This window comes from Clarias gariepinus, chromosome 9 (assembly GCF_024256425.1).
Source record: "Clarias gariepinus isolate MV-2021 ecotype Netherlands chromosome 9, CGAR_prim_01v2, whole genome shotgun sequence".
Lineage (NCBI taxonomy): Eukaryota > Metazoa > Chordata > Actinopteri > Siluriformes > Clariidae > Clarias > Clarias gariepinus.
The window spans coordinates 7972969-7997746 of NC_071108.1; the positions used below are offsets into that span (position 1 = coordinate 7972969).

The 24778-nt window shown below is 40.0% G+C and overlaps 1 protein-coding gene across 6 annotated transcripts in view; it reads left to right on the forward strand.

Annotated features, from left to right (window-relative positions):
* dab2ipa (DAB2 interacting protein a) overlaps nt 1-24778 on the forward strand; it is a 124793-nt gene that overhangs the window by 73068 nt on the left and 26947 nt on the right. For 3 of the 6 annotated variants that reach the window (XM_053504132.1, XM_053504133.1, XM_053504131.1), the window contains exons 4-6: nt 15945-16098; nt 19178-19276; nt 19413-19967. In XM_053504132.1, the coding sequence (XP_053360107.1) occupies nt 15945-16098; nt 19178-19276; nt 19413-19967 (808 nt within the window). Of the gene's footprint in view, nt 1-7009; nt 7146-7529; nt 7552-10399; nt 10634-15944; nt 16099-19177; nt 19277-19412; nt 19968-24778 lie in introns of those variants that run through there. The other 3 variants (XM_053504135.1, XM_053504136.1, XM_053504134.1) reach the window with 3 other exon arrangements.

Below are 24778 nucleotides of genomic sequence, written 5' to 3' on the forward strand. Positions count from 1 at the left end.
GTCATCTTCTGTAAAGAAGCTTTGAGAATTTTATACACTTTTGCTTTTGACAGTTTAAATGTACTTTAAGACTTTAAGATTCAATAGTGAAACATTCTAAAACATTATTAAGCCAGACAAGGGCTAAGGGCTGAGATCACACTCTTGACCTTTTGTTTTTGTACTTATCATTTCAATTAATTCTCATCCTCTCATTCTAATGCGTTAATGTTATTCGCAAGGCATTTTTTCCATGGTCATGTTAACGAATTCTGACCCTGATGCCTTTGATTTATTAACAGTTGGCATTAAAGCCTTATGCATTTTTATTTTCCATACTCAGATATCATGTAAATACTTTCTAACTTGTTTGCTGAACACGTAATTCTGGCCACGATGTCATTTTTTGCTTCCTCTAGCAAGCCACAAATCAATATACTCAGTACCTTTGGGTGATTTATGAAAGATCCATACTCATGCCATGTTGTACGTTGATTCATTCTGAAGCTACCTCCATGAGGAACAAGGTGTTTGTTGTTGTTGTTGTTGTTGTTGTTGGTTGTCAAAGCTGATAATGATGATGATGATGATGATGATGATATGGACACAAATGCAGGTAAAAGGTATGGGTCAGGCAATGTTCAAACAGCATGAACGAGGTGAAGCAAAAACAAGATTTCAAACCAGAAAGACTTTCAACAGAACGTACACTACGAATGTGGGGACAAACAAACAAAGCTCAAAAACGGGAAAATAATAGTGACATACTGTAATAGATAGACAACCCATAGGAGGAGGAAAGGCATGGACCGTTCACTGTAATCTGAAGCAACAAAGCATTACACTGTATCAAATTTAACTATTAAACGCGTGTATTAATGGTGATAAAATCGACGGCAGTGCTCCCCCAAAGGAAATAAAACATGCTTAGCACTATTTTTAATCAATTTGAGCACACAGTGCCATTTAATGGCGAAGTAATCTGTGTAAACCACTTGCATCCTACGGAGGTGAAATTGCTGACTGAATGGCTCAGCCTCCGAGAGCCGTCATTTGCCAGGCACAGCGGAGACCTACTTTACCTGCCTCGAGTTGCCATAGTAACAAAGCAACGTAACAAATTTAATCCTGCTCATTTCTCTTTCGGGCAGCACGGAAGCGCAGCAGGTAGTGTTTGTCCCTGACATCTCCAGGGTTCTATCCTGGGACCACTTAATGTCTACATTGAGTTTTACGTGGGTATATGTAGATTTCCACCGAGGGCTTTTTTTCCTCTCTATCTTTTATAAAACAAGGTATGTTGGTTTACATGATGCATTTCATTATATCTAGCGTGCACTATTTTGTTATTAATTTAGTTAGTACCCATGTGTGATGATGTCTAACAAGTGCAGATGGTCTTATTTCCTGAAATAAAAAAATAAAAAAACACACACACATTAAGATTTCATTTAATCTCCTTTAGCTTTGGTTACAGCACACAAATTGGTGACAACTTTATGTTTGAATATGATTCCACATTCTCCCAGGAATGCACATGCATCCATCCATCTATCCATCCAGGAACTTCTGTAGTTTAACTATAGGGACCATGGAGACTAATGGTGACCATTGCATTTATTTCCATTTTACGACTGTGGTAGGACCTCCGGTCAACATTTACATGAGCATTCATACACTACGGGCAATTTGGGAATAACAATTAACCTAATCTGCATGTCTTTGGAACTGTGGGAGGAAACCAGGAGTACCTAGAGGAAACCCACCAAGCACAGGGAGAACTTGCATACTCCATGAACACAGCCACTGTACCGCCGCTCCCAGGAGCAATCTCTCACAGTTTGAGTCTAGGAATATGCCTGTGCCATCAGGAAAGATAAATTCCATTGATGGTGATAACCTGGCCATTCCATACATCAGCTGATTTAATTTTACTGACATATGATGTTCTTGCAAGCAACCCCAAATCATAACACTGCCTTGAGATGCTTGTACAGTAGGCATTATTCATGACTGCCCCATTCAAAAGCAAAAGGTCCATCAGGGTAGGAATGGAAACACATGAAACGATGCAATAGCACTCTGGAATAGGGTGAATCTGGACTCATCAGGCTACAAGGCCGTTCTCCATTGCTCCAAAGTCCAATCAAATCACAAACAAATTAAAGCCTTATTTATCTAACAAGTGGTTTTCTTATGGATGCACGGCTGCTGAGTTCTTGTCATGTCTCGTTGTGTGTGTATGGAAATGCTCTTACTTTCACTATTAACTTCACCAAGTGTTTACGTGATCTCTATTCATGATTTCTTTTTCCCGACCACATTTCCTTCACAAAGTTGACGCTTCTGCACTATCCTTCCAAGTTCTGATAATGGGTTGATGGATTCTTAACCCAATTCCTGTAATTCCAAATCTCCTTATTTGTTTTCTTTTCTTCACAGCCCAATAATTTGAACCTTCTGAAATGGCGAATTTATTTTGGCCCATCAGTGTATACACAAACTAGTAGCTGAACCACCCCGGGTCTGACCAGGCAGTTACTACTCATGCTGTACAGTAAATGCATCTTTCTGAGAGCTTGCTCATATCCACAAAAATGTAAAAACCATCTCATTTGTGCAATATTTTTTGTAGCTTTGCCTCAAGTTCTAGTCCTGGTGCACTCTAGTCTCAACCAGATTTGCATTGAAAATTTTGAACAAGTTTCCTATGAATAAATATCATGCTCTGCTTACAGTATATTCCCATATTTCTTTAAAACAGAAGAGTGAATAAAATACACTTGTTCTGTCCAGTTCTTTATTTTATTCAGTGTTTCATTTTTCTCAGCTAAGTGGAATGAAGTAATCGGCGCTCACATTTACTCCTCCTCGGATTCGCCCCTCCACTTTACTGCCACTCTGCCGATGAAACCCATGGCGGTGTCATGTTTAACTTTCTATGTAATTTTTTTTGTTCTTTCTTTAGTAATGGAATGACCTTAGATGTCTGGAGAAATGGGTCAGTGCAGTGAGTCTTATTAATGCAGCCTGCAAGGCAGATGGCGTCAGGGGGATGGCGCCACTCAGGGTGCTATGTTCGCAAGTGTGTAATTGTCTCTAATGGAAGAGAAGGAACAGGAACAGTGGCTTACCTGTAGGAGGTACAAGGTCATCCTTACAGCTAAGGGCCGAAGCTCTTAGAGCACAAAGACTGCGGGGGGGTTAAAAAAAAAAAAAAAAAAGAAATATAAAAAAAAATGATGATTGGACCTGGATGAAAGTAACATGGGTTTTTTTGGGTTTTGTAGTTACCTTAGTTTACCGATCCATTGGGAGCGTTTTGTGTTCAAGTGTAAAATGTTGAACTATTGTCCTGTTTTGAGGTGCCTGGGCCCATTGAAGCCTTAGAATAAATTTTGATTCTCCAGGTCCAATGCTGGTCCAAAGCTCTCCTCTTTAAGGATCATGTTCTGAGATGCTTTTCTCATCAGCGCTGTCGCAAAGTGTGGTTGTTTGACCTACCGTATCCAGAGCCTTCCTGAGAACCTGACCAGAGGCTGGCCATTGTCCTGCAACCTTACTTGGTTCATCTGCTCTTTGTTGTTTTTGCACCATTCCAATAAGAACATTTCCTAAAGCTCTTGGAATTGCTTTGATGTTTGGCTGATTGATGTATAGGTATGTTCTTGTTTCATAAGTAAATACTGAATGCTGAGTGTATTCCTGAGCTTATTGATCCATCTTTTTCAGCTTCGCTTCAGCTTCTCAGTTTAAACCAGCTTTATCAGTTTATAAAGCCTGAATAGATGTGAGCCATTAGATTATCCATCCGAACGACAGTTAATTGATGTTACGCACGCACGCATACACACGGCGTAGACACAGCCGGGGTTTGAGTACGGGGCTGGAAAATGGATCACAGGCTGGCTTCAGGGGAGACTGTCAGTATGAATCTTCTCCCAGCTCCCTGCTCGGGTTGCCACATGATGGAAAAGAGCACAGCTGATTCGTTAGTTGAAAGCGGATCATGCATTCACCTATTTTCTGTACATTATATTAAGGAATGAACTTCGCGAAGAGTCAAAATAGGCTAATATGGAAATTCCTCTCCGACGCAGCACATCCATCCGTGGGATTATTAGGCATACCTCTGCATTATTCAGCTCCTTAATGAATTCAGCTCTGGAAAGCCTTCAAAAACGAATGGCATCTGAAAAATTCCACACAGAACGGACGTGAATTGGTTGTGCAATGAGCTCGAATCATAACATTCGGCTCTAGCCTGTCTCTAGTCTCTCTCTCCGTAAGCTGAACATGACCCACCACATCAGCCCTCTATTGGTAGCGTATAAAAAAATTCGACCTTGATGTCCAAGCCCTAAAGGATAAGAAAGAAACAATCCTTTTCTCTTTTATTTTTAATTGAACCTGCATGAACAGCTTTATAGCAGTGAAATGAGAATACATTTGAGGCTTGGGGTATAAGAACAGATTTCTCCCTTTGAGCATGGAGTACCGAGTGTAATTGAAAGTGTAGAGATGTTCGAGACTGTGACATTTTGCACCAGAGGCTCTTTTACTATCGTGTGTCAGGATTTTGTTTGTGCACCAGTGCAAAGCTCTTTGAAATGTCTGGCTCATTAAAAGACGTTCATGGATCTTAGGGGTCTAGTATAATACAGATATGATGCTATGTTGTTAGGCGATAACGCGCTGTATTATTCGTCCCCCTGCCTATTCATGCAGGTATCCAGTAAAGCCAATCATGTGACAGCAGCTCAGTGCATAAAATCATGGTCTTTTCCAACCTTCAGCTGGCCACTATAGCGTTAGATTCATGATCTTGGCTGAGAGGGAGAGGTGGTCTGCTGTTGTAGCCCATCAACCTCAAGTCCAGTGTGGTGTACATTCTGACATGCTTTTCTTCTCAAAACAATTGTAAACGAAGGTTTTTTAAAGAACAAATAACCACCAACTATGCTGCAGTCAAAGTCACTGAGATAACTCTTTTTTTGTTGTCGTTGCTCTCATAATTACGTTTAAAACAGTCATCGAAGTTGACGATACGAATATCTCTAAAGAAGCTCATATTGATAAATTGTTAAAGGCTGCATAGGTTGTTTCATTTATTTGCCATTTTCACACATTCTAATATTTTCATCCTTTTTGTATTCTGCGAAGACAGAAATCTGAGTTAAGTGTGTATTAAGAAATGAATGTTTATTTATATGTGACCTTGCACTACTGCTCTCCTGTTGCATTGCTATTACACTCTTATCATATTTCTTTCATATTTTAAGTTCTTTGTTTTTTCCATTGGAACGGATGAGCTTAAAGTTTAAAGATTTCTAGATTTCTCAAGAATAGCAGTTTGTTGAAATATAAACCTCAGGGCTATACAGTCCCTTTTGAAAGTATTAAAATGGCAAGGTGCTGTACATTGAAACCTGTACACTATTATACACTGTAGACTATATACTGTACACTACACTATACATTTCATACTGCACACTATACACTGCACTCTATACACTGCACAAGAGACATTGCACACTATGCGTTGCATAATGTACACTATGCACTGAAAAATACACTATGCACTAAAAAATATACACTGCACAAGATACACTTTACAATATACACTATACATTGCATAATGCAGTATACAAGGTACACTATATATCTACACTATACACTGCATAATGTACACTGAACACACTATACATTTTACAATATACACTGCACAATATACACTGCACGCTATACAATAAACGCTATACAATAAATGCAATGATGATATTTTTTGCGCTAGTCATTGGGTGGGTTCCAACTATAGATGTCACATTACAAGTTGTTTACCATGTCTATATCTAAAAATACCTGGAATTGAGAGCTGAAATTCATATAGGGCCAGGAGTAGCTCAGTGGTTAAGGCATTAGATTACGGTTCGGAAGATCCCAGGTTCAAACCCCACAACCACCAAGTTGCCACTGTTGGGCCCTTGAGCAAGGCCCTTAACCCTCATCTGCTCAGATGTGTAATGAGATAAAAATGTAAGTCGCTCTGGATAAGAGCGTCTGCCAAATGCCCAAATGTAAATGTTATACTGTATATCGCCTCATATTCATGTGGTACTTTTGATGTCCTCAGTTTGTAGCGAAAAGCAAATAATTGGCGTTGCCATTCCAAAACCTTTGGGGGGGCTGTATATATTTTTTATTTATTTAGTTATTTATATATTTTGAGAGACAATACTAATAACTTTTTAATGATGTTTGAACAAAGATAAAGAGCTTCTTTTATTTCCAGAGGACATTGAATTATTGCGTGTAAAGTTCGCGCAATCGTTTTCGCTTATTTTTATGAAGGACGCCAATAACATATAAAGGAATGGTTAATATGGCAGTTTCAGAATTGCCTGTGTTGTTCCCTAAGCTCATTAGGTAATCTTATAATTGATTGGCCTTATCAAAAACTGTGCCAGATATGAGTGATCGTCTTTAATTGGAAATGTTATGCAACTTCATTTCTCCCAGGTGGAGCGAGGATTGTATCTCACCCATCAGCACTCCTGGACTTAATGCACCATTCGAACTTTTGAGCTTATTTCTTAAGGGACTTTCCTTCTGGGTGTTTTATAACTCCTGCTGCAGGAAGAAAGGGGCAGGTCCCGGCGCAGGGCAGAGACCATTGTATGACAATGGAGCACAGGACAAAGACCACACACACATATACAGCAGGCTAGGGGGCAGGGCCAGCTCACACTGTGCTCAGCGTTCCTCAGTATACAGGAACAAACAGCGACAGCGAAGAGAGAAATGAGACAGATAGGTGGTGATAGGATAATGGAGTGACAGAAAGAGAGGGTGGTGTTGAGAGATCTCTTGTTGGCGCAGCATACAGCGTGATACAGGAAGCAAGGAAGTTGTGTCCCACTTAAGGGAGAGGGGCGGATCAGACCAGGGTACGCTCTCTCTCTCTCTCTCTCTCTCTCTTGCTCTGTGTTTAAGAGAGTGGGGGGAAAATAGGGAGGCTGGACCAGTCAAAGAGAAGGAGGGGTGTGTGTGTAAGCGAGGGAGAGAGAGAGAGAAAGCCGCCTGCACGTGTTCTCTTCTCCTCACCACCACTACCTCATCCTCATCCTCATCCTCGGCTCCACACGAGGATCTGTACAGAATGCCAGGTGAGTGTTGAGATCAGGATGGATCGTGCTGGACGTAGAACCGAGAAGCAGAAAGAAAGGAGGACGAGGGCTTTTTGTGTCAATGTTAGGCAGAGAATGAGGAACAATAGGAGGCTGCTGGTTGACTGAAGGCCAGGCATGGGGAATGAATCGGGAGGCTCATGACGGCGTGGAGCATTCTCTCTTTTGTGTGTGAGCAGAGGTGGAAGCGCATGCTGCGAGAGCGATGCAGATGAGAGGAGGACGTGCCATCTGTAATGTCTCTGCACCGTGCTGAGGGTTAATTGGGAGGGGTGGTGTTGAAGCCTAGCTTTACTTTTACGACACCCCTCTGGAACTGGGTGGTGCCAGCGGTGCATGCTGTACGAGATGTAGAATACGCTTATAGTCTTCTGGGTTTCCAGAGGTAAATTGTTACTGTTGTTGTTGTTGTTGTTGTTGTTATTGCTGCTGCTGCTGTTGCTGTTTCCAGTGCTGTGTGTGAGTGTGTGTATAAATGCATGGGCTTTGATGTGAGATTGTCTGAAAGAAGAAGCTTAATGTAAATTTTAGCAGGAGAGCTCTGTAGAGCTCCAGGCAGAAGCACTGCGTGAAGATAAAGACTCTTCGCTTTGATATGATGCAGAAACATTTTGATTGAATTAATGGATGGAGGAATTAGTGAATCTTTTTCGTGCAGATCCAAATGAAATCGAAGATTAGCAACTTGTCCTTTTTGGGGTATGATTTTTTTTATTCTTGCATTCTTTAAATAAAAAGGCAGAATAATAAGATTTTTTTTAAATAAAATTGTTGTCATCTATAGAAAATGCTTTGATGTGTAACAATTCATTCAAATATTTTTTTTAAAAGGAAATGCAACGGAATCTAATTATGTTTCTTTTAATTAATTAAACCCTTTTAATTGATGGTTCAGTCTTGCTGATGTCACAATGAACTGAACATCGATCAGAAACATGATATCACATTGCAGGTTCTCAGTTTGTTGAGGCACTAGGTAGCTAGCTAGAGGAAATTTATAAATTGCTGGATAGGTCGACGGATTGATTTTGCTGCTTTTTCTGATAGAATTACGTACTTTTAGACATTTTGAGTTAATTTTAATTATTATTATTATTATTATTATTATTATTATTATTATGTAATTGTCAATTCGAAAAATACTCAAGCTATAGTTTTAATGCTTTGGGTACCATTTGAAAAATGTATTAAATCTTCACTAATCGCATTAGGTGGGAGGAAAAAACGAAAAAAAATGTAATTGCAATATGCCTATTGGGTTGATTCCTTATTTCAGCCTTCTATTAAAAATGTTCTGGCCTGGAAATAAGCTCCGCCCCCTGAGTCAAAGCAGATTGCCATTGATTTTTTTTTTGTTAGAGGGTAAATCAGGAGAGATTTGTTTTCATCCTCAAGTGGTGGGGTCATTTTGGGGGAAGGAAAATGCCTTGTCTTAAGATTTAAATAATAAAAAAAAAAATTATTGGTTTCTCATTTCTGTGATTTGATTTTGAGTTATTTGTCCCTAGTGTTTATTAAAAAGAAACATCACAGTCAGATGTTTGCTGTAATTTCCATCTACATTGACTGGCTGTAAAAATAGAGTATGTAGAATAATAGAGTAGCACTGCGTGCATGCGTGTGTGTGTGTGTGTGTGCGTTTGTTAAGCTAATCGGGTTCAGATGATCCGTCTGGTTTGGCTTGTTTCTGGCAGGTTTGTGATGAGGACAGGCTTTACACTGACATGCAGGACAGTAAGCCTGTCTGGCCTTTATTGCTTTCACGGTTGTGCCAAGAGGAATAAATTAGGTGGAAAACAGTCATGGTGAGTGAGAGTCAAAAAACAGCAGAGCACTTTTTTTTTTTTAGATCTTTTGTTTGTTTGTTTGTTTGTTTGTTTGTTTGTTTGTTCTATACTGTTCGTTCTAAATGCTGAATTTGCCGCCTCTCAGATCTGATGTGGTTTCTTTTACATCACATTCTATCCAGTTTGGTTCGATAAACAAATGGTTTGGAAGCATGCGAACTCCAAAACCCTGAGTGAGGTCTTGCTTCATCAAACACTTGGCCGAGGTTAGTAGAGATATGGCAGCGCATTTTAATGGGCTCCCTGTTGACAGAGCTGTGCTCTTTGGTGTTCATGCTTCCGAATGAGTTTGAGTGCTTCTCAAACAGAGGATTAGAAATAGAAATAAAATGAGATTTTTAAGTTCTGCCGATTTTGATCATGATCGTAGTTGATTTTGGGACGTTCTGACTGACTGGCGCATAAATAATGCAAATGTTTTGCACTGAAGTGCACCATTCGTCCTTTTTAAATATTGAATTGCTCTGCTTGTGGTCGTTTTAAAGCCCAGCATTCTGCCACGGAATGAGCGGCTTTGAGAAAGAGGTTTGTCAGTATAAGGGCTGACCCTGTCAATAGCTCGCAGGATTACATAAGCTGTCTGGGATAGTAATAAACTCAGCTGTGTGCCCTCACTGGCTTTAGAATAATTGCGTCTTTATTATGGTGCTGCTTGGTTCACGAGTCAAAGAAGAAGAAAAAAAACATTCAAAACGTGGTGCTTCCATTGATTTGATTTGATTAAGTATTCATGCACAAACCTAATTATTGATGCATTCCGGTTCTATTCCTCCTGATATCTTTATGCATTGAATTAGACCCAAATTTTTCTTTTTCAATGCCAAGCTGTCTCTCCTTCTTTTTTGCCTGCGCTGCTGATTTCCTGACATACAGGCTTAGCATGGCAGGCATTTCCGATTTTAAGCAGAGGTCTCGAGGGAGGTGTTCACTTCCTGTCAGCGACTGTGGGAACCATTTTTATGTGGAGTGCACCATGTTCTGTTAGACAGAGAACCTAGGACACACGCTCAGTCATGTGAGTTTAATTAGACGCCACAGAGGTCCACGCCTCACCCCTCTTTTTGAACGATGGACCCTTGCTATCACTGTACTGTAGTTTAAAACATTTGCAGATCCTGCCGGTGTTTGGCTTGTTTTTCTATTGGGTCATGAATATTTTCTATCATTTGATGTTGTGGTGTAGTGAACTAAACCCTGATGTTTGGCCCATTTTAATTTAAACCCATACGCCCAATTTTATACAAATCCTCTTTCTTTCTCCTCACACACACAAAGCAGAAATTCTGAACCAGAAATGACCGGTACATTAAACAGTTTTGACTCCCAACCAAAATGCTATGCTTTGAAAATAGAAATGCTTGGGGAGGAAAAAAAAAAAAGAAAAAAGAATGCTCGAAGGGTGTGTTCATGGCAAACAGGATCGTTCCCTTGGGTGCTCAGAAGCAGCGCTGCACTGCAACCTGACTGCTCCAGCCAATGTTTAAGATCTGCTATCGAACCTCATCATCGTCATCAACACTGCAGCAGGAAATCAAGGATCATTCCGCTAATGTATTGAACCGATCCTTCAGTAGCAGTCTTGTGTTTGGGTGAGATCATGGCCTATCGCTACGTTAAGCAGTAAGTACTGGAAAAGTGGCGTTTCTTCATGCACTGTTTATCTCTGTATATGTCTGCAGTTCCTGCAAAACATGTGGCTCTAGTTAGCAGAGTAGCACAAATTCGATTGTTATGGCTGGTATGTCATTTTTCCTGTTGATGCAAATCATGGCTATTTAATAAGAATGTAAGGAAACGTGTAGGTTGAAACATAAACTATAGTCCATTAACACATCATTAAAAGACTTATCAGATTTATAATAACAGCCGGTGTCTACTCTCTTTTTATGCATATGATTAGTATTTGTATTCTGCAGTACTAAACATCCTCCTTGCTTCTGTGCAGCTGGAGTGATGTCATCTTTAAGGGGGTAGACCTTTAACGAGGCCATTATGTGGGATAGTAAAATAATTAATCACTCACATCGAGCTCACTTTTATAGGAGATTATATAATTTTAAGAAAATGCAACAGCAAAGCCAAAAACACAACCACAAATTCAGAAAGACAGCAAAATGCAGAAAGATTAACTTATAATGCAAAGAGTTTAAATAAATAGCATGTGCTTGAAGCTGATTGGACGAGACATTTTTTTCAGTCTGTTTAAAGTTAATGTTTTCATAATAAGCAATATTTTTTCTTTCTAAATAATTTATATTTGTTTAGTCACATTTTCAGAGCTTGCTTGCTTTCATTATATTGACATGTAGCTTTTTTAAAAGTAAAAGTATGTAATTGCAACTTAATAAGAAATAAGCATTAATAAAAGCATGGGCAAAATCATCAAGACCCAGATTTCCTCTTGTTCTAACTGGAAATTAAAAGGATGATGGTAAAAAAATCCAAAATGCAACAGCAAATTTGGAAATTCAAAAGTAAAACCAAAACAAATCTCAATTTGAAAAAATGTGACAATAAAATAAAAAATAAAAAAATCACTTCAAATCAGATCACACAATCGGAAAACACAATAACTGAACCTTCATCTATAAGATGTTCAATAATCACCTACATTTTATAAACATCTGGATTAATGCTGTAGTGTTTTAATTTTTGTTGTGGCGTTTTCAGTTTTGCCATTGTGTTTAAGTTTTAATTTTTTTTGTCATGTTTTTGATTTTGCTGTCATGTGTTTTGGAATTTGCTGTTGTGCTTTTGATTTTCAAATTTTTTTTGTTTGTTTGTTTGTTTTCTGTTTGTTTGTTGTTTTTGATGTCCGTTGTTGTTGCTTATGTTTCGCTGGTGTGTTTGTTGTGAATTGGATGTTGTTTTTTTCTCATGTTCTTGTGACTTTGTTTTTTTTGTTTTTTTGTTTTATGTTTTTTCTCTTGTGTTAGTGAATTAGCTGTTGTGTTTTTGATTTTGATGTCTTGATTTTGGTTTTGCTGTTTTTTTGTTGTTGTTGTCTTGCTGTATTTTTTATTTGCTGATGCATCTTTTTTCTGTCATGTTTTTGTTTTTACTCGTTTTTTTACTTTGTCATATTTTTACATTTATCATCATGTTTTTGGTGCTGCTCTTGGGTTAAAGAATTAGCTGTGGTGTTTTGATTCAGGCATCTCATCTTAGGTTTTGCTGTTTGTTCTTTTATTTTGTTTTGGTTTGGGGTGTCCTTTTTTTTTCTTTTCATTGGTTTTTTGTTATTGTGTTTGTGAATTGTATTTTAGTTTTGCCATCATGATTTGTTCTTTGAGCTTTAACCTTTTCTGGTTCTTTTGATTTAGCTGATTCTTTGTCTGTTTTGTTGCTTTTTTTCATTTGCTCTTGCTCTCTTGGTGTGTGTGTGTGTGTGTATGTGTGGTTTTTTTTGTATGTGTTGTGAACGTAATCTGTACAGTAAATCACAGCTGAACCTCCAGCTAAACGGCTGTGAGTCATAACCAATAAGTCGAAGCTTTCTTCCTGGATGAGTGTATCGCAGCAGGAAGGGAGGGTTTTGGGAGGATTACGTTATCTCGGTCGGGCCTGGCCTGGCCTCGATGTGCCGTGATCTCAGCGTGCTGAAGTGCGTGTCGTATTCACAATGCTCCTGCAGGTCAGATTGTCTCTGTTTAATGTTGGGTGATGGAATGAATTTCCCCTGGCTGTCTGAACAGCCCAGTCTGCTGACTCACCTCATCGCTAAACAAACAAAATGAGCACTAAATTTGCACAACTTATTTTTAAACATTTTAAATTGTGCTCCACTGTACTCTATTACGTTAACTCTTAAATAACATGGTTTTAGTCTTATAGCATTCGTAGACACGCAGTTCATTCGGATTGGCCCATGAGCCTCCGTCGGTGCACTACAGTAAATTGCTCTGGATAAAAGCCTCAGCTAAATGCTGTAAATGTTTGATGCTGGAGCCACAGTGATTCTGAGCGCTCACATACGACTGATTGATGGAGACCTTTGCTTTTTCTGATCAGTACCCACTGTACTGATAATCGCTATAAGGCCGTTTTACATTAGTGTATTGTGTATTTCTTCTGAGTCAGCAGGTATTCCTGGTTTAGAGGACAAATGAGTGTCTGAAATTGTGTGTGATTTCCCAGGGGGGGTTGACGAGATCTCTGGAGAAAGTCGTTATTTTTTAATATCAACTGTATGTCACGAGTTGTTTGTCACTCTCTCAATTGCAGCGAAGCGAAGGGAAATGGGGTTATATCGAGTCAGCGTTATGTATTGCTATGAAACGATGATGAGTTGTGCTCAGGCCATCAGCGGTATAATGTTGCAGTCTGTCTGGAGGCTTTGATAGAAAGTGCTTTTATTGCCTTCGATCAGGACTGAGGTTGAAGTTGGCATGGGTTCCAGAGCCTCCTATAGCGATCTGCAGCATTTCGAGGACGCAGCGAGAACATGAACTTGGTGGATTTATTTCAGTATACTGTAAGGCACAGTTGATTTAGTTTCACATTTTTTAGATGCTGCTTCTTGGAGAGTTTTAATCTGCGGATGATATTTGATGGCCCATAATCTGATCCCAGATTAATTTCAGTTCACTTACCTTTTTACTTCAAGACTTGTTTATTAAGTTTTTATTGCCATCTACAGGCTTATAATATGATTGAATCTTTTTAACCGTCATTCCTGGCTGCGTTGCGTAAAAACCAGGAAAATGAGCTCACAGTTGTTTCTGGGACTTACTGTAGTTTTTTTTTTTCTTCTTTGGCTTTAGGTGGTACGGCGGGTTAGTGGTAAGCATTGTCGCCTCGCACCTTCATGTTTGGGGTTCAGGGTTCGATTCCAGTCTCAGTTCTGTGTGCATGGAGTATGCATGTTCTTTTCATTCTTGGTGGGTTTCCTCCAGATTCTCTGGTTTTCTCCCATAGTCCAAAGACATGCACATTAGGGTCACTGATGTTCACAATTTGCCTGTAGTGTAATGAAGGACTGAGCATGTGTGTATGTATGTGTATGGTTGCTGCAATGGATTGGCACCTTGTCCAGGGTGTCCCCCACTTCTTGGGGTAGGCTTCAGCCCCCATGACCCTGTATACAGGATAAAGCGGTATAGATGATTACGAGATATCTTTAATTCATAGTAAGGATGAAGTAAGCGTGCACAAAGCCAGCTCTAAGCAAGTGCTTAATTGCCAAGGTTTACTCCTCACATTGATTGGGACATGAGCTACTGAACAGCCTTTCTTTACTGAGTACGATGACCGGCCAGGAGATTGGTGAACAGGTCATTGATTAATAAAGGAAATCTAAGTAAGTCTAACAATCATGTCTTTTGGTTGGTTGTATTGCATCAGCAAAGAAGTACAGATACATGAAATTAAGTATGCACTTCTCATATGCTTCTCTTGCATAAAATCAGATTTTCTCTGTGAAAGTAATTATCTTCAAGTTTCCTGTATATCCCAGGGGTGTTTTTTTTACTCCATACACTGAAAGACCAAGCATTTGTTTACCTCCACATTGTGGTTAAATCAGAAGTGTTTTGTAAAAGTTTCTGAAAATGTCTGGTTTAAAAAAAGAGAAACTCAGCAGTGGCGCACAAAATGTCTCAGTTTTCAGGGACAAAAGGATAAACTGTTAGGTATAATGAAGAACACTTTGTTTTTTTTTTTTACTACTCCAAAGATATAAATGCACTACATACTGTAGGTATTCTTTTATTTATTAATTAAAAAAAAAAGCTGTTTATCAGCTCCCAAGTCCTCCATTTATCAATAGAAAAGGACCACAAGTAATTTGCTAACCACATTTTATTTAGGTCGCTACCATGTCAGGGTCACTAGATGATCCACTGTCCCTATAATAATAATCTGGCCTGTCATGATCTATCCAGTGGTGGTCCATTTCCACTGGTGAGTAGAAGAGAGGATAGAACCACTGGACAAACAGCACTTACGATGCGCGCGTGTTCATGCAGGGTTTCATTATCTAATCAACCAGTCATGTGACAGCAGTACAATGCAAAAAGAAATATCATGCAAATCTGGGTCAAGAGTTTCTGGTAATTTTACTTTAAACAACAGAATGAGGGGGGCGAAGGGTTCTTTGACTTTAACTGTAGGATGGGTGTTGGTACTAGATGCTCTGTTGAGTCACTAGAACTGTTGAGTCTCCATCTGTCCAGGTTGTGTGAGTCTGTACTTAATGTATGATGGCCTCCGATCCATGTTTTAGGTTACCAGGTGGAACCTAATGTGGTCTTCTGCTGTTGTAGCCAATTCAAGTCAGCGCTTGATGTGTTGTGTGTTCTGAGATGCTTTCCTGCTCACCAGGGTTGTAAAAACACGTTTCTCTAGCTTTCCTGTGAGCTTAGATCAGTCTGATCATTCTCAACTCAACCAGGTACAGTATTGCAACCTGCAGATCCAAACAGGATTTTATTCCTTTACTTTACTTTTATCATACCTATTATTATTTTGTACTATTCTGTATGTGTTTAAAAATCCCAAAAGATCAGTTACACAAGCTATCCTATTTGGTACCAAAAACCTTGCAACCGTAAAAGTCCCAGAGGTCACAGTTTGATCCCAATTTTATGTTTGATGTAAAAATTGTCTGAAGATCTCGTCCTGGATTTGCATGAACTGTATTTTATATTGCATTGTGCTGCTGCAACACAAATGGCTGATCGTATAAATACATAAACCTACATGAGTTTCTAATAAAGTGCAGTAGTGTATAACATGGGTTATCCGCTGTGATCAAACCAGTCGTGTCTATAGTCCCTTTTCCTACTGTAGGTCTTGCGTTTGGGAGGGGCCCATTTACGATGCGATACCAGCACCATGCTACAGTATACTCATGTGCTTTTCATAGGCATCTGTGTTTCTCAAGACCAAATACTAAAGAACGAGAATTCTGAAGACTTAATCTTTATTTCAGATCCCATCTGATGCCGAGGCTGAAAGAGTCAAGGTCTCACGAGTCGTTGCTCAGCCCCAGCAGTGCAGTGGAAGCTCTGGATCTCAGTATGGAGGAGGAAGTGCTCATCAAACCTGTGCACAGCAGCATCCTGGGACAGGACTTCTGCTTCGAGGTCAGTCTACCGAGCTTTGATCTTTCATCTCAGCCTAATTAAGCATTTAAACTAATGTCTATTAGTGATTTGTGGGCACACTCGGTCGCTCAGGCCAGCACCATCAACATGGCAGTTTATGGTCATACACCAAGTATTATGTACTGAATGTTCCAGTGTCTTGTGGGGAAAGTGGGATTGTCGGGGAAATCGTTTGCATGTGCTCTGGTTTACAATAGCACAAGGAAATATGTGAATGATAAAAAGAGGAACAGCATGTATCGGCGCATGACATTTGCATGCATGCCAGTTTTGAGTCTGTTCTTTGTGCTGTACACAAATATTTTTAAACAGTCAGGAGTATTGTGTCTCAAAGATCAACCTTTCCTTTTAGCTTCTAGTAAAAGTCTTAACAGAATATATATTTTTTAAATCGAGTCAGTCTCAATAATATAGAGGAGCAGTGTGGTGGTTGAGGATCATCATCATCATCATCATCATCATCATTAAAGCAATTCTCTATTTCTTTTCCCCCCAAATAATCTAGCACATCCATAATGTACGTGCAGTTACCACAGATAGCAATTTAACACGCTTTCCTGTACTAAAAATAGAACAAGAAACAATTGACTCAAGACTCACTTAAAATGATCACCTAAGGGCAGATGTTTGAATCTGTCAGGAAGCGTTTCATGCTCATTTAAAACTACAACATTTCCACCCCAAGCGAAGAACTCTCACCAAACTTGTTTTCAGTAGTTTAATCAGTGGTGCAATGTACAGTACTTAAGAGTTCCTTCTGGTATCTGTGATATCCATCAGCCATCAGATAATCATGGTTCAAAATCATTACTCTGACTTAAAGTCGTATCTTTAAAAAGACAAGTTATGGCAACTAGTCAAGGCATTGGTGGCTCAGTGGTAGGTTTCTCACCTGCCATGCAGCAGGCTCGGGTTCAATTTTCGCCCAATGGTTCCGAACCCCAGCCACTGGATGCAGGGCCGGTCCCAAACCCAGGTAAAATGGGAGGGTTGTGTCAGAAAGGGCATCAGGCATAAAACCTGTGCCAAGTCACGCGTGGATCGGACACTCCGGGAGCACCCAAAAGACCAACAACTCCTTTTAGATCCAGTATCTGTTACAACCAAGTTTTTAGTATCCAGGTTCAAAACTATTTTGAAATTCTTGTTTTATAGCGATCAAACACATGCTACAGATACTATAGTTAAAAGGTAATTTCAGCAATATCAAGTGTTTCTTTAGAAATCCTGCTTAGCCATAGAGAACAAAGAGAATATCTAGCAGCATCGCTGTGAATCTCTATGCCCCTCGGCTCAGTGCGCAACTCCATCCATTTGTCCAAATCTCCCCTGTTTTTGTCCTGATCACTACTCACTGGAGCTAAGCATGGTCCAGCAGACTGCCATGGTCTCAGTTACACTGTAGCCAGCTGGCAGCTGGATGCCTCATACCCTGGAGTAGGGAAAGGAGATGTGTGTATATATATATTTTAATTCAAACCGTTGAGTAAAATGTAAAAGAATCACAAGAGATATATATACCACATTTCTTCATCCATATATCATTAATCATGTCTGTGGAAGAAATGATTACAGGGTAATGGGAAGGAAAGGAATAGTCTAATCAGGCTATATGGATATTGCACTTATTATCTCCTTCTACTGTAGCAAAGCCCAATGACTGATCACAGACCTATTAGGTGCTCTGTGATTGCATGGTTTAATCCACACCCATAGAATGGATATTATTATAATAGTGTACTAGGGGCATTCAAGTCAAACCGGGAATTTCTTGGGGATAGAATTTCTTGTGGAAGCATTAAACCGATTGACATTTTACAGAAGACTCTAAGCCGCCTTAAACAACTGAATGGTGCTACAGGTTTAAAGAGCAGCGTAATGTCCGTGAATGATGATGCTGGCCGAGGTGGCTCGGAGTCCACTGCAGTCTTGCCATGAACATTCAGCGAGTGGAACACCTGATCCTTAAACATCGAGGGATAACTTTGTGGCCAGCTGGTGTATCTGTCTTTGGGAAATTCTCACAGACACTACAGTCACTCCAAGCCATTTCTACATATTTGGCCAAGGTGTTCCTGGGAGGCCAGCTACCTTGATGGTATCCAAGCACTAGTGAAACACTGGAATGAGTGCATTAGTGTAGTAGGGGATTATATAGAGAAATAAAGGTAGTTTTTACTGTAACTCTCATACCTCTTCTGTTATTGTGCACACTCAGAAGTCCTGGTTTGATTTGAACGACCCTTTTTTTAAAGTCTGCCCGAAAATACTGCCGATATGACAAGAATACCTTATATAGTAATAGTATATGTAATATAGTCTTCAAATATTCGTGGTTAGCGAAGTTTAGAAGATTGTCATTGATTTAAATCCAAAAGGCACATCAATATTTATGCTGCAAAAGTTATGTGTATTCAGAGACAGATTAGGCATCTGCTTAAGATGATGTTCTGGGCGTCCCATTCACATTATGCAAATGACTTGTTTGTACGTTTTATGTGACTGGACCTTCAAAAACAGTTCAATCAGTTAAATAGCTGGTAATAAGCCAGTTTGCGCCTTGATCAGTCGCTTCTTTTACTATCCAAGTGGAGGAAATAACATACTGTGGAAATGTTTGCGCTATCCTATATGTAATTCTAATAAGAGATTTTACTTTATAAGCATTAGCATATGAAGAAGGCCTGCAATATTGTTACCGTAATGAAAATCCATTATTGTTTAAAGTAGAAAAATAATCTGCAGCGTAACCATTTTCCCCAATCGATGGCAGTGGCCATGGTGATGATTTCATGATTTTAGTGAGTTACTCCCCACCCTTACTCTGTGGTTGCATTAGAAGAAGAAGTGCATTTAATAGCCAATGCTTTCTGTGTTTGGGATATTTGATCTGTCTATTCTTTGGCCGACTGTTATTACTCCCCACTTGAGTGGAACCTTTTCGGTGGATAAGAGCTGAGCGCACAATGAAAATTGGTGGATTACCTGAGCTTAATGTCCATTTACCCATTTTCTCTGATCTTTCCACGTTAGCATTGTATCCACTGTGTAATTACAGGTAACTACATCTACAGGAAGTAAATGCTTCTCTTGTCGGTCAGCAGCAGAGAGAGAGAAATGGATGGAGAACCTCAGGCGAGCTGTGCATCCCAACAAGGTAAGCTTAAGACTTCAAAGGGATTGTGGCATTTCATGAGTTAAGAGTTATTATGTATTACGTTATTTTAATGTATTCTCTTTCTTATTTTGGCCAACTTTTGCCTCATGCATTGTGATGTGTTTCTTATGTTCAGGACAACAGTCGTCGGGTGGAGAACATGTTAAAATGTTGGATTATTGAAGCCAAGGACTTACCAGCTAAGAAAAAGTACTTCTGTGAACTGTGTCTTGATGACACGCTTTACGCTCGGACTACCTGCAAGCTCAAAACGGACAATGTTTTCTGGGGTGAACACTTTGACTTCAACAACCTGCCCTCAGTCAAGAGTATCACCGTGCACCTTTACAAAGAGACGGACAAGAAGAAAAAGAAGGACAAAAACAACTACGTGGGCCTGGTGAACATTCCCGTGGCCACGGTGACAGGTCGGCAGTTTGTGGAGAAGTGGTACACGGTGAGCACTCCCAACCCCAGCAAGGGCAAAGCGCCGGGGCCCATGGTGCGCATGAAATGCCGCTACCAGAGCATGAGCATCCTCCCTATGGAGCTGTACAAAGAGTTCGCTGAGTACATCACCAACAACTACATGCTCCTCTGTTCAGTACTTGAGCCTGCAATCAGCGTCAAGAGCAAGGAGGAGATGGCCTGTGCACTCGTGCATATTCTCCAGAGCACCGGCAAGGCTAAGGTAAGACATCCGGTTCTACTACTGGTTAAATCCCGTTATACTTCTGAAATGTGCATTCTATCTAGCACTCTCAAGAGTCTTTACCTACTGTACTTCATCTAGTCTGGATGAGGCCCAGTGTGGACTCTTACAACGTTAAGTAGAAAAAAGGAAGTTGTCCAAAGATGTGGTTCCCCATTGGGAACCTAAGAACCTGCAACTATCCCCCAAAAAATTCTTGGCAAGATTAATTTTTTTCAGATATCCATTCTAGAACCCAGTGGTCCATAATGAACCATACATCATGTCTGTCCATACCATCCAAGGTATATACCCACCTTGTCCTCAGCAGTCTCAGAACTGACTCCAGATCCATAATCATCCTAATTAGGATAAAGTTGGTAATAAAGATTTATTAGCGAACAAAGTATTTCTCCGAAAACAGAGTCTAAAGTAGAACTTCTTTGTGAAGTGAAATCCCCTCACCAATACAAAGAACCCTCAAGGAACCCCAGTTGATGAGAGTTTAGCTTTATTTTAATGATTATGCTTGTTTCCTCACTAAAGTATTTGACAGCGTGGCAAGTCTCTTTTGTAGTGCATCTCAGTTTTCCAAAGTTTCCAATCTGATATTGCATCAAGCCTTCTAATATGAAAGGATGCTGAAAGAAGTCCATGGCTTAATACTGCTGCGATGTAGACATCAACTGATGGGTTTAACAGCTTGTACGATCAGACACCTCAGCAAAATCTGCCTTTTTTGTGATCTTTATTTCAAGTCCACCCTCTGACAATAGAGTACAGACGAGAACAATGGAGACGGGCCCTGGCGCTCCTCGCCGAATCGTTGGAGGCGTGAACGCTCTTATTGTCTTCATTAACTCAAGTGCACAGTGTGTTTAGGCTCCGATTGTCTTCATAAATCAGTTCTGAATGAGGTGACAACATGTACAGAAGCTCTCAGCCTCACTCTGTATCACTCATCTCACTTCATCGATTGTTCCTGGTGAAAACAGAGCGGCTTTTTTTTTTGCCACTCTCCGAAATTTTGAACATTACCCATACTGTAAATTCGAAAAAACGTGCATGAGGTCTGGTTATGAAAGCTGCGTGATAGGATGGTATCTACATACTAAGCATTTAGGACAATTTCCCATATGGCAAATGAAACAGTATTATACCCTATAATGTGATTTAAAATATCAGAATCTGAACAGGACCTCTTTGTGTTCCTTAGTCCTCTGAGATAAATATAGCATTACATTGAACTTGTACTTGAATATAAAATCCGTAAAATTACAATATGATTTCATTCACCATCATCATAAATTTTAGCAGTGATCCCAGTGAAGTAAATACAGGTACTTGACATCCTTATATATTGACATAAAAGTTTATTATATACATCATATTTTGCCGGATACTGAAAGTCTATAGCAGTGGTTTGAAAGTGCACCATGAGGCAAAAATGAAGTTCCATGTTTTAAATACATTAGAAAAAAATTGTAAAATGTTGACAATCGAGGTAAAGAGAACAATTTGTTCATTTATACAAAGATGCAACAATCATGTGAAGTCCTCTATTCTTTAAAACCTGCTGGATCTGGCTGGGCAGAGTGTCAAAAAGACGTGTGCACTACTCTAGTGTCACTCGCTCAATCCATGCCTGCTTGATTGCTTTCCAAAGATCATGTACAGAAGATGGTTTATTGAATGTTACTGCTTTACCATTGTCATATATCCAGTTTTTTTTAAGTTAATTAGCACAACTCTTCAGTCAGATAGGCTAGAATTAATTAGTGGCATCACATTTTCTGCACAGGGAGAACTATAATACATGGCATATCTTGTCTTAAAATGTTCGATCTTAGGAATAAGCTTGAATATTAACACCCCAAACCTCCTTTCATTCAGTTCTTATGACTAAATAGGCAAATTCCCCCAAAAAAGGTTGAAGCTTATAGCCAGGTGTCCACAATCTTTTGCCATTTTGTTGAAGTCCACCCCACAACCCTACTAGTTCACATAAGAACGCTGGCCAAACATTACTGAAGGGAAGTGAGAGAGGGTAGCTTAGTGGTAAAGGCATCGGGCTACGGTCCAAAAGGTCCCAGGTTCAAACTTCACCACCACTAATTTGCTCCTGTTGGGCGTTCCCCCCTTAACTTAACGCTTAAAAACTGTCATCAGTGATGTGATCTGGTCACTATGAACATCTACAGTAAATTGGAAGGTTTGATTTAATTAGTTACAGGTTGTGAAAGATGATAATACCTTCCCAGCCCCTACCATTGGAATGGAATGGAATGGAATGGAATCTGCAGCGCCGTTTAGCTTAAATTTAATGCTTGTCCTCACCGTACAAAATAAAGGACCTTTATTGGCCACAGGAGCTATAATGTAGGATTTCTGAGCCGGTCAAAGTGGTCAGTGGCGGTCTTAGCCTGTCATTATCGCTGGGCTAAATAAGCTATGGTATGCTCTGTCATTACACAGGACATTAGTCAGGGAGTATATCGGGAGTGTATTGTCTTTCATTAGCGCAGGCTGGGGGTTGGTCGGCTTCAGTATTGTCTTTCATTAAACCGTGGCATGGTTACCGTAAACAAGGTCAATCAGGGTTGCCTCGCATGCCAGTGGCTTCCTGGCGTTGTGTTCCGGAGGTCAGCGCGCAGTCATGAATGAGAGGAAGTATGAAGCCGATGTCCACCGTGGTCATTGCGGATTTCGAGCCTGCAATTTGAAGCAGCTACTGTTTTGGAAACGTCGACATTATGCTTCAGGCTTCAGACGTTTTTCCACGTTATAAAACTTCACCCTGGCATAATGGCTACATTTGCACAGGCGCAAGAAATCATATCTGAGTACATCGATACCATGAATCTAAAAGCAATTACAACAGAGGCAACTCTGACCCAGGATTGAAGAACTATTGTGTTTGTGGAGTGAGTATCGATCATAGCGGAGCAGGTCTGGTCATTGAATCAGTTCCCTGTGGAGGTCTGATGGAGTGTGTGCACAGTGTAACTGAGATGGGGATCCAGAGCCTCTCCCCGCTGCTAATGAGCTCTTATTCATGCAGCCGCTGCCCAAGGGGTCTCACTGGGATTCACACAAGAGTGATGTTGTGTGTGTGTGTGTGTGGGTACAGAAAGTAATTTTTCTGCTGGCCCGTTTTGGGAGGCTGGGGTCATTAGTCCAGAGCCTGGGGCTCTTTTTATAAGCAGAGCCCCCCAGCCCCACCCCCGACAAACACATGCAGAAACACCATGCCAGCCACTTAAACCACCCTAAGACAGAGGAGTGTAGCTCTGGAGTTTTACCGATGTGCCACCTTAAACCACAACAGATAAATTCCTGACAAACTTTTCACTTAAAATGTTTTATTAGTATAATTGCAATCCAAAGTGATAATTATAGAGGAGGTGGCATGTTGGTGTAGTGGCTAGCACTGTGCCCTTGCACCTCCAGGGTCGAGGGTTCGCTTCCTGCCTCGGGTCTGTCTGTCTGTTTAGTGAATTTCCTCCCACAGTTCAAACACATGCAGATTAGGCTAACTGGCATTTCCAAATTGCCCCATAGCGTGTGTGTGTGCTTGGGTGCCTCGTGATGGACTGGCTTCCTGTCCAGGGTGTATCCCTAGGATAGGCTCCAGCCTTCCCTCCACTCTGAACAGTATAAGTGGTATACAGGATGAATAAATGAATAAATAAATTATAGAGGATGAGTAGGACTCATCAGATTGGTAGACTTCTGTTTCTCTGTTTGTTATTTTTGGTTCTGTTATTTATCCCCTGGCGCATTATTACAGCGCCAGATGTTTTACAGCTGGGTGTTGGCCCCCCCAGAGGTGCAATCTGAATTTTTTTTTATAATTGCTATGAGATCTTTAATAATCATATCTTGCCATGCAATAAGCACCATTATATTATTTGCTTTAGTTTTCTATTGACAGTTTTGTGGCCCAAATTTTAGCCCCGCCCACAGACAAAGCAGAGCTATAGATTTTTACTTCTTTTCTCTAAATGGTATGAGGATATGATGAATATATAATGTATGCTCTAAGGCTAAATGTAAATGGTTTAAATTTGTTATTAATAAAATATTCTGGGATGTGCTATTGTATTGTATTATATTATATTATATTATATTATATTATATTATATTATATTATATTATATTATATTATATTATATTATATTATATTATAGGAAAATAATCAACTTTGGTGGTGTAAATGTGTGTACCTTTGCTTCACGTGCATATTAATAGTACACTACCTTCGTGAAAGGGTGGCAAGAAAAAAGCCATTGTTGAAAGGAAGCCATAAGAAGGTGTCCCGTTTGTAGTTTGAGACAAGTCACATGGGGTACACATCAAACATGTAGAAAAAGATGCTCTGGTCAGATGAGACCAAAATGGATTTTTTTTTTTGGTATACATGTAACTACTGTACAACTGCACATGACTCTGAACACACCATCCCACAAACATGGTGGTGGCAGCATCATGTTGTGGGAATGCTTTTCTTCAGCAGAGACAGGGATGCTGGTTAGACAACTTGAGACTGTGGTGGAGATTGACTTTTCAGCAGGACAACTTTGTATGGAATGGTTCAGATCAAAGAACATTCATGTGTTGGCCAAGTCAAGAATGGCCAAGTCAAAGTCCGGACCTAAATCCAATTAAGAATCTGTGGCAAGACTTGAAAATTGCTGTTCACATCAACACGCTCTTCATCCAATCTGACTGAGAATGGGCAAACATTTCACTCTCTAAATGCACAAAGCTGGTAGAGACATACCCCAAAAGACTTGCAACCTGAATAACGA